Source organism: Poeciliopsis prolifica, unplaced genomic scaffold (assembly GCF_027474105.1).
Source record: "Poeciliopsis prolifica strain line A6 unplaced genomic scaffold, Auburn_PproV2 SCAFFOLD037, whole genome shotgun sequence".
NCBI classification, from domain to species: Eukaryota; Metazoa; Chordata; class Actinopteri; order Cyprinodontiformes; family Poeciliidae; genus Poeciliopsis; species Poeciliopsis prolifica.
The window spans coordinates 5,806,234-5,817,243 of record NW_026562412.1 but is presented as its reverse complement, the minus strand read 5'-3'; the positions used below and the strand labels follow the sequence as shown (position 1 = coordinate 5,817,243).

At 38.9% G+C, this 11,010-nt stretch overlaps 1 protein-coding gene across 1 annotated transcript in view; it reads right to left on the bottom strand.

Annotated features, from left to right (window-relative positions):
• Nucleotide 1: 1 nt before the first annotated feature.
• The window catches only part of gabrr2a (gamma-aminobutyric acid type A receptor subunit rho2a), a 35,939-nt gene continuing 24,930 nt past the window's right edge, over nucleotides 2-11,010 (bottom strand). Inside the window, exons 6-9 of the mRNA XM_055053139.1 lie at nucleotides 4,778-4,918; nucleotides 3,253-3,405; nucleotides 2,868-3,076; nucleotides 2-2,076 (exon numbers count right to left, since the gene is read on the bottom strand). Of these exons, the coding sequence (XP_054909114.1) occupies nucleotides 1,741-2,076; nucleotides 2,868-3,076; nucleotides 3,253-3,405; nucleotides 4,778-4,918 (839 nt within the window). The 3' untranslated portion in view covers nucleotides 2-1,740. The remainder of the gene's footprint in view (nucleotides 2,077-2,867; nucleotides 3,077-3,252; nucleotides 3,406-4,777; nucleotides 4,919-11,010) is intronic.

Here is an 11,010-nt window from a genome sequence, read left to right as displayed (position 1 = left end):
TTACAGTTATATTTAATACATCTTGACCAACACAGAAACATTCTTTATGTCAGATTTAACCAGTAGAAACATTTCACCGATAAACTCAAACACGCAGCTGAGCGTCAAACCAAAACTCTTCATCACCTGGACATCTGAGCGTCTGCAACAAGATTCGATCTCAGTAAACAGTTTCCTTTGACACATCGACATCTCAAAGATTCAAAAACATTTCATCATCTGTGGCGACGATAAATGCTAAACATTCATGTTTAAAGACTCCCCAATAGATTTGGTGGAAAAGCACCAAGACCTCCTGCCAGCTGGCAGATGTGAAGCTGCAGACAGATGTGCAGCCTCTGCAGACAGGTGTGACACTGTTGTCAGAGACACCAGATGCGCAGACTCTGCATCCCGTTGTCCAGATGTGCAGCTTGATGTAGAGCCGCCGAAAAGTGTGCATCCACTTCAGAGAGGTGTGCTGTTGTGGAGAGACGTTGCCAGATGTGTAGTCAAAGTCACATCTTGCACTAATACAAGCTTTTCAGACAGATGTTGAGCTGTAGACCGATGTGAAGTTGCAGAAGCAGGTGCAGTCAGAAAGATGCATACAGATGTGTTGCCTGGTCTCTGCAGTTCATCCAACGTTGTTTTTTCTTCCCATAAAGAAGCAGTTTATACTCTTTAAATGAGTCATTCTTGATATTCTTGATCAAATATAAGCTTTAAAAACACTCACTTTGTTTCAACAGTTCCTTAATCTACACAATACAAACTTTATTTTATAATACACTGAGGTTTAGTGGAATAAACTAGTCCAGTAAATAAGCACAATAAGTGTTTGGTCAGATTTGACAAACACACTTCTCAGCCGTCAGATCTGTGATCTGATCTGTGATCTGATCTGTGGATCTGTGTTTAGGTTCCATCGTTGCTCACACAATGATCGACTCTTTATAAAACACAGAATTAAGATCTTACAGGAGCAGCAAAAGTCGTAATTGCTGGAAATCTTTGTACTCTGTGAAAACTCTTATCCAGAAATCTATTAAATTTATTAGTGTTTGTGTCTCCTCAACTCTGAAAGCGCTCCATTCCTTAACGGCATGTGAAAAACTCTTAACGGTTATAATTTCAGCTGTGTTTGTTTTCTTGTTAAATATATTCTGTAATAAACACCATCATCTGTGGAGGACTAACAAAATAAAGCATCCCCATCCTCTCCATCAGAAATAACTCGCGTTACTGTGACTGCCGCTGCCAGGTGCTCTGTACCTGCTGCCGTCTTTCACATCTGAGACTTTAAAATTTCCTGAGGTTGAGCTCAACATGTTCAAGTAACTCAAAAGTTGAATTCTACAAAAGCCAATAAACCAAATCTGAGCGTTTTACATTCAGCTGGATTAAAACTTGGAATTTGAACAAAACCAGTTAATTTTCAAACCTGAGATGTTTTTCTTTTTTCCTGTAAATCATCTCTTCAGTTGCAGATTTTAGTTGTCGTGAACCCAAACATTCATAACTGACTGTAAGAGGTAACACCCCGCACAGTTTGTGTGTTGCCTTGCTTTTACTGTACAATATTTATGAACATTCAAGCTGCTGTTGGAAAGAAATTAAACCCAGAAGCAGGACTCTGGAGATGTTTTCAGAACCTGAGGTTCTGCTGGACTGCCTGCTCTTCCAGCGTAAGATAACCAACATTAACTTTTCATCTCCTCCAGGTTCATCAACTTCCACCGTTTGACCCCGGGCTGTCAATCAGCAGTAAACCGACCAGTAGATGAGGTTGAAGAAGATGTACGATCCGGGGAAAATCATCCGGGAATATTTATCGATGGCGTGCGTGTTCTGGATGATGTTGAGGGCGCGGAGGCTCTTCCTCTTCTTGATGCCGGCGGACTCTGTGCTCATGGACAGGTGCACCACCATGTGCTCTGACTTCTCTGGGACTTTCTGCTTCTCCTCGGGTTCGTCGTCGGGAACCATCGGCTCCTCTGTGTAGCCGGCCAGGCTGTTGGTGTCCGCCTCGCTGTAGGTGCCGTCCAGCATGGTCATGGTTCGTGTTTGGGAGATGCTGCAGGTGCAGGGCAGCGACTAGGAGGTAAAAAAAATTAAAAAATCACAAATCATGAAGACGACTGTCAACAAAATCTACATTGACAGATTAAAACTGCAGAATTTATTGTTGTCAGATAGATTTCAGTTATTGATGGAAAAAAGACTAACAGTAGGACCAGATTTGTTATTTTTGTTATTTTATCTATTGTTTGTGCCACAAGAAAATAAAAAAATATCGGTGAATTCAACAATAAGATTAAATGCAGTTATTATTTGCAGCCTAGTGATATAAAAATTATTTTAGCGTAACTGGGAATGTTTATCAAGAACATTATATATGTGCTTGCATCCAGTAGCAGCCATGTAGTTGCCTAAAAAATAAGCAATACATTTTTTTTATTTTTTTTATTAAAGCACTTTGAATCGTCCTGCAGCTGAAATGTGCTACACAAATAAACTTCAGCCAAAACTTGAATGTAGGCAAATTGACCTTGAAGAAGAAAGAACTGATTACGGATAAAATACTGCAAAAACACAAAATTTTATAATCTAGTTTCTAGTGCAAATGTCTTAAAATACTTCAAATAAGACAAAATTTACTTTTCAACAAGATTTAGGAGATAATTTTACACCATTTAATACCTACCTTTCCATTCATGGGCAGGATGTTTTTGCTTTTTTTAATTGTACAAAGTTCCCTAAATGTCCTGTTAGTAAATATTTCCCCCACTTCTCCATAACACCTGGAACTTTCAATATGTAGGAAGTTATTTTTGCAGTTGACCAGCTATTAAAAGAGTGCCCCTCAGATTACAGGTGTAAGTCACCTGAGAGCGCGCCCTCTCCCTCATCTTGCGCTCGCGGCGGTCCTGGACGGTGGACAGGTAGTTCACAGCCGCGTACTCCAACACAGAGAGGAACACAAAGACGAAGCTGACCCACAGGTAGATGTCCACGGCTTTAATGTAGGACACCCGCGGCATGGAGGCGTTGACCCCGGTGATGATGGTGGACATGGTCAGCACCGTGGTGATACCTGCACACACACACACACACACACACACCCACACACCCCCCCCACACACACACACACACACACCCACACACACACACACACACACACACACCTGCTCAGTCTGACCACCAAGCAGACAGCATTCCCCGAGAAACTCCTCAAACAGTCGGCGTCTCGGTTCTGTCAGGTGTTTTTACCTAGCGAGACTCGGGCCGGCACAGCCCGTCTGTCGATCCAGAAGGAGACCCAGGACAGCATCACCATCAGCGTGGCGGGGAAATATGTCTGGAGGAGGAAGAAGAAGATGTGGCGCCGCAGCGTGAAGTTGATGTAGAGACGGTTGTACCAGCCTGCAGACACACAGCGAGGGGTCACAGGTCAGACAGAACCTTTGTTCCCTGTTTTCCAAGTTTGTTTTCAAAGAAAGCTTTACTTTAAGAAGAAGAAGAAGAAGCCTTATCAGCGTGACATGAAATGATCAAATATTCATCACAACCTCCCAGAACCTGTCAGACCTGCTCTTCATCGCTGACTGAGTAACTTTCTGTGTTTAACAGCTGCATCGGTTTATGTTGTTCAGAAGTGATTTGAGACGCGTTTCATTTCCTGATGCCATAATCAGGACCACTGGTCAATGAAAGGGTGACCTTTTATACTTCCTTGAACAGGTTAAGACATGTCTTAGGGCGTCACAAAACATGTTCATCGCATTTCCTTGAAAAAAAAAAATCATTCTCATTTAATCAGATTTTAGTGTGTTCAATTCTGCCTATCTTGAGGGTCTTCTGTCTCTTTAAATCCAAATAAGCTGCTGCTGGCCACGCCCCCAAAACTCAACAATTACAGTGCATAAAAATGGCTGAAAACAGATGTGCAATTATACAGTCATACATCTTTAAAAAGTAGAAATGGAGCCTCCTGCACAACCAACAAGAACACAAAAAGTGGTTTTATGGATTAAAAAAAAAACAATTGTCTTTTCCAGCAGCCATTGTACGGTTAGCTTGGGTGATTGTACGGTTAGCTTGGGTGATTGTGTCAATTGTTAAATCTGACTTAACATTTATTTTCTAGACACCAAAAAAAGATCTCAGTGTACAGATTTTAGACATAGAAGGTGCAAAAAGTGAATTTAATTGACATTTTATCCTCTTTGTTCTTAAACCGCAGCTTTTTATTCTGCAGGGAGGGAAGAGCAATGTTTTCTCTTGGGAATAAAACATGATTATTCAACAGCAACAAACATTTTCATTCATTTTTAACCCTCCTCTTATCTGCTTTACTGTCTGAACTGCAGATCCCGCTCTGCTGTGGGTTTCTGTCAGACTGGAATGGAGGGGGAAAAAAGCAGGGAGGTGAAGCTAAAATAACAACTTTAATAAATAAAGAGGCTGTTGGGTAGAAAACCAAATAGAAATTTTAAACTAAGACTCAGGAGTAAGGGGTAATGCTGAAAACAGCATGATCCAACAGGGGGAAAAACAAGAATTAACAGAACAACAGAGCTCAGGTCCAACAGGGAAGAAAACCAGAGCAGAAAAAGCAGCTACATACTCTGAGCTAGATTTTTATAGTCCAGCCCCTTTCACAGCAGGCAGTAAAAAATTATTACCTCCAGCTGTTCTAGTTTCAAGATTAAACAAGTAGGCAGAATGTGATAAAAGTCATTTTCATGTGATTCCTCCCAGGACCGAGCTGCCGTGGCGATAATTAGATCCGTACCCGTGCTGCTGTAGAAGGCCAAACGGGACGTGGTGTGAAACTTCTGGATGAGGAACTGGGACAACGAGATCCTGTCGTCGGTGCTCAGAGACTCGTCGCCGCTCTTCCAGTACAGCATCAGGTCCTCGTCCGTGTACGCGTCTGGAAAACATCAGCAAAAACATGAATCGCGTGCATTAGGCAGCGTTTATCTGCAGGAGTGAAACAACGAAGCTCCAGATGAGACAAATAAGTAAATTTTTATCAATATTGAGGAATTATTTACTTAAAACAAGCCTCTATATATTGTTGAAAAGTTACTTGTAAGATATTTTTGTCTTATTTCAAGTGAATTAAGATATTTGCACTAGAAATTAGACTGAAATACTTAATAAGATTTCATCTCCACTTTGGTTTTGGGATGATTTTGCTCTGTGTTTCAGGGCTGAATCCACTGAGAAGCTGTTTTACGTCAGTTTCACAAAGCAAACAGCACTAATTACATACTGATGCAAACATGTCAAATTATGTCAACAAATTATAAATAATATGCACTTGTTTTGCATCAGACTTCAGCTTTCTTCCTGTAAAAATGCGTGCATGACTCTCCGTCACAAACACAGCTGATAAATTCTCATTACAGCACTCAAAGAAATCTGAAGCTCAGTTCAGTTTTTAGACTTTATTGTCCATGAAGGACAATTTGCTGCACAGTTGAAACACAAATTAAAAAAACAGAAAACTTCATTAACAGTAATCTTTCATAACCAAAAAAAAAAAGTGGGGTCATTAGAGTCTGAAATTTAACAATCAAGATAAAAAGCATCAAATTCTGCTTTTCTACATAATGCTGGTCAAGGGTACCTGCATCTATTCTGCAACTTTTATATGTTTTGCTTCTTCAAAATGCCTCAATCAAATGAATATTTATTGGGGGAAAAAAAGTGTTTTTGGTTTCTCTCATTGACAATATAATGTTCGGTGTTTGCTGTCTCCTGCAGGGAGCTTGAGGTCTTCTCTCACCTCCAGTGTTTCCAAGACTGGCTGGACTACAAAGCAGCCACATTATTTTCATAATTAATTTGATTTCAGTGCTGGAAGTGAAACAGAGTCTGCTTGATTGCTCCACAGCCAAAACATTCGAAATGTGAATTTACAAAAAGGCCTCATGAAGAATTTTAACAGGCAATTCAAGCATGAATTTTCATCTAACGCTATTTCAAATATGGTAAAAGATCAGAGTCATCAAGTAGACTGAACATAAAAATATTTGCTGAAAGTTGGCTGCAAAGCAGGCTTTACAAAACGCAAGTTAGAGATGAGAAGGCGAGTTCATCCTATGATTTTAAAACTTTTCCCTAGTCTTTGATTTGTAGGTAAGACAGAAGCACTTCCAGCTAATATGAACTTTATTCACATTACATCTGGATATTCTATGAACATTGTTTATTTGAACTGGTTTTTATTAACAGATGACTCAGTTAAGGGTCTGCATCACCTTTGCAATCAGCAGCGAAACGTTTGGTTTTAGAAATGCTGCTATGAATAATATTCTTCTGGTCAGATGTTTGTGTCGGCCCAGAATACTCTGGTGAATAAAATATATATTTTTTAAATGTTTTAGTATTTTATTATGTTATTTCCTTATTGTTACATCAACACACCTGCTGTGTTTGTGGCTGAAATGTGATCTGATGCAAAAATAGATGCAAACTGCTTCCTTCTACTAGTGTTTGAGTTTGCATGCATTTAATGCAACCCATGTTCCTGAATCCAGTGTAGAAATAAAGCAATGGAAAAGCAACTGATAAAACAGAGGAGATTATACTGCTATGGATATTTTCCATTCCTCATGTTTTGATTTAAACGGCGCCTGATGCATCTTCTCATGCTTTTACCATTTGGCTCTTGCAGATCTGGTTAAAGAGGGAGAAACCAACCGAGCTTAACTTTTTTCTGACTGAAAACCGCAAAAAATTCAGAGATTAAAGGAGCTAATGAAGCTGATTGTGAATCATCTGCCACCTGCTGAGCCTGATGTAACTTCAGCCGTAGGATCTTGAATGTCTCTGATGGTTCAAACTGTGCCGAACATGATGTGGAGACATGAGTGGAGCTCCGTGTGGTCAGATCCTCACAGTTCAAACTTTTAGAGACCCACTGAGATGTTAGGAAGAGCTCCAGTCTTCAGCGGCACAGCCTGCAGGCCTGTGCATGGTGCATGCTGCAGGTCCAGCAGAGGGGAGCTGATGGGTCTCAGCTCGCCGCAGTGACAGTGATGTTCTCTGAAGCTTGTTTGTTAGTAATAAACATGCTCCTGCAGCCATCTTCTTCTTCTCTGCTTTGGAACTCATTAGGAGTGTGAGACTATGCCTCCCGCTGTGAGCTGCTCTGAACTCCAGCTGCTGCAGACGCTGTGCGAATTTGGGCTTTTATCTCTGTTTCTGCTAATTTTACAGCTTTCCAACTTCTGTTGATGTTTTGAAGCTGCAAAGAGCTTAGACTGGGGGAGGGGAGAAGAAGGGTGGGGTGGGAGAGATCCTCGGTGAAACGGGCCCTGGTGGCTGCTGGGAAAGTGTTTGATGTCTCAGAAATAAAGACATAAAACTCAAAGTTTGTGCTTCATGGTTTTCAACCACCTTCCATCTTCTGGTAGCATGCATCAGTCTAACTGCTGGAAATAAACACCGAGAGATGAAGATGGAGATTTTTGCCTCATACTAGTTCATTTAAAGTCTTTTAAATTCATCATTTCAGTTCAGAGGACATGAAAAGCTGCAAGTCCACTTCGGTTTAACTTTGCAACACCACAGAGTCGCCCTAATGGGGGATCAGAGATTCCTCTTTGATTTTAGTTTTATGACTACTAAACTAAGTTAATGCACAGAAGCTGAAATGTGTAAACATTATTTCTCCAAATCAAAAGCATCCAAATAATGTGCAGCAAATATTAATTTCTGCTCTTCTGAGTTTTATGAAATGTTCAGTGACATTTTTTTTTTCCAACTCAGAGTTATGAAACCCAAACAAAACAAAAAGTTATTTACTCCATCATGATCTTGTGCATGGGTGAAAACGTGCTGGGCAATTAAATTTGACTAATTGCAACCTCAATTTTTGACTATGTGAATCTTTTTATGTTACATATTTAAATAAAACAAGCTTAAAGTCACACAAAAAATAAGGTGCAGTTCTTTAGCTTTAGTAATAATAGTGTTATAGCCAATAATATCTATTTGTTGTTGTTTCCATTGTTCCTTTTTCTTTTATGGTTTTAAAATATACATTAATATTAAAAAATCTGATATTTTAATTTAGAATAATGTTAATGTCGTCCCAAACGTGATTTCATCCCCAATCGAACCGAGTTTACCGGATATCAGGCGTGTAAAAACTTTGAAATAATAGAGAAAATAAACTAAACTTAAAGTCTGATGACACGCTATGACATCACAACAGCCTCCAAATATCTGAAGTATAATAAAAAGTAACCAGCAGAGAGAAATGGCTCTATCTTCAAAACGTTGTCTACACTTTTGAAGATTAGTTTCTGCTGGAAAATTGTTTTGCTGCGAGTTTTCTTCTGCTAAAAGGAAGCGGTTGACACATCGTTGCTCGAGGGAAAGAATTGCTGCAAATTCAATGACTTGTTGTAATTAGTTAAGCTTCCTTAGATACGTTGGTGTTGAGCCATTTCAGTTGAGTAATTGTTGACTAATGTTTCCTTAAAGCTGCTCCAGAATCAGTCAGTCACTTCTCTTTTTTCCTTTGTAATCATCCTTCAAAGTTTATACTTTCTCTCTGTCTTTCATTCTTGTCAGATATTCATTCTTGTGGCTTTCAAAGTTGAATTTGTCTTATATTTTTTTAAATTGTTTTTAGTCTAAAATCTGTTCTTATTATGATTCTTTCCTGCCTCCTGCCATGCAGAACAAAAAAGTCTTTGTGCATGATTTGGAGAAAAGGTTATCCTGTCACAAATTATTGGTTTTACTTTTTTTACCATTAAACTCATTTTAATATGAGACGGGTAAAACCTGATGAAATGCAAAAGGTGATGTTATAAATGGTGATGTAGTTTATTAGAAGGTTAAAAAAAGAAAAACTGATCAGGTTTTTGGGAAGAGGTGAAAGTGAAATCAATAATTGACTGTTAAGAATAAGTTTACTGCAAAAATAAAAAAATTTACCAAGTATTTTTGGTTTAGTTTCTAGTGCAAACATCTTATTAGTCTTGAAATAACTCAAAATTAACTTTTGAGCAAGATAAAAGAGCTTGTGTTAAGTAAATAATTCCTTAATATTGATGGAAAAAAGCACTTCTTCTATTGCCAGATAAATGAACTTATCAGAAAAATTTCTTGCTACAATAATTTACCAACAAAACTAGTATTTTTGTAAATCAATATCAAGGAATTATTTATTTAAAACTTCTATTTCTTGCTGAAAAGTGACTTGGAAGTTAGTTTATTTGCTCTATCTAGTCAAAAATACTTGGTAACGTTTAGTGTTGTTGCAGTGATCAGTTTAACGAGTCAAACTGAGATTACTGCAAGATTAATGGAACGGGCAAATCACTTTATAGACATCTCAAAAAGTTGACAAATAGCACAAAAAAAATTACAAAATGCAAAGTTAATTCATTTTAGATCCCTGAGAAACAGAGAGCTGTTGTCTTAAGATGTGTCTGCCCACCGAAGGAAGGAAACACAGAAGGTTTTACTACAGTTTCAAAGCCAGTTATTATCCCTGAGGCCAACCATCAGAAAAATTACAAAAAAAAACCATCTCTAAATAATGTTTACATTAATTTTCTAGCATCTAGCAAATAGAGGAAATTTTGGCAACTCCAATTAAGCTAAAATATGAAAAGTTCGTCTGATTTAACTTCAGAATATGAGAAAAAAATGTGTGCCAGTTCTTGTTAACTGAGTTGTTTGCACAGCCGTTATAAGGTTAGGGGGCAATTACTTTTTATTTTCTACTCAAGGTAAGACCGGTCTAGTTTAGGTTTTTTTCTTTAATAAATATAATTTTCTAAAAAAAAAAATGTATTTGCTCTGATTCAGTTAGTCTGATTGAAAGAAAAAAGAAGCAAAAACATAAATATTATTCCACGTTACTGAAGGTGTTCACCTCTGGAGTGCAATGAGGGTGAAAGCGAACAAAGCTGTTGACTCACACAGCATTGCTGAATTGTGCACTGACAATGTTTTGGCACATTTTCCTGACATTTTGAAACGCAGGCAGAAATGTCTATAAACAGATTTCTTCCTAATTGGAAGCCTGCAGACAGTAACGCGGGTTCATCCGGCTCTTCTGCAACACCGTGATGAGAGCGATGCCAGTACTGCTGAAACTTGTGGGCGTTGTTTTGGGTGATGGGCCCAGATCAAAATCCCCCAATGCTGGAGAAAACCCAGCGACGGATCCCTGAAGTCATAATCAGCGACGCGCCGAGAGGAAGGTGCTCGAGATTTGAATAGCGGCCAAGCAGCGAGAAATATTAAACGGCAGACGGATAAAATTCAGCCAGGTTAAGACAATAAAACATTCATGAACACGAGGCATGCAGGGATTTGTGAATGCAGTTGCAGCGGTCGCATGCTTTTGTTGACTTTCACATTTTATTCAAAGCATATTCAAGAAAGTTGAGTAACACTTGGAAAATGTTGCTTACGTACGTATTTAATCCCCAACTTACAAATAAATAATCTTAGGACCTAAATTTCAAATCTCTGCTTGGATATTTTTGCTTATTTTAAATGCACGCAGTTCTCTAAATGTCCTGTGAGTAAATATTTTCACCCATTTATCCATAAAAACTGGAACTTTCAATATCTGGAAAGTTAGTTTTGAAATTCACCTTGAAAAGAGTATCCTTTAGGTTAATTCTCCCCATTCAGAAACCGTGGGAATTTTTCAGATAGCGCAAAGTGTCGCAGAGTTACGGTGCAGTAAACTTGACCGTTCGGTCTGGAAGGCTTTGATGATCAGTTTTCCTGTGATATTAGCTTGTTTCTCCTCCATTAGCACACCTCAGCACACTGGAAATCTTGGGCTTGAAGAACAGAAAGCGCTACGTGGAGGAGTGTGTGAGCAGAGCACACACAAGCATGATTGGCAGCACTAAGACTTGCCTCCTGGCTCTGATTGGTTGCTTTTGACTGAGAACTGTAATCCTTCAGACATAGAGAGGAAGCAGAGGAGCTTGATCTTTTCATAAACTTCCTATTTGATATTGTAACAGTTTT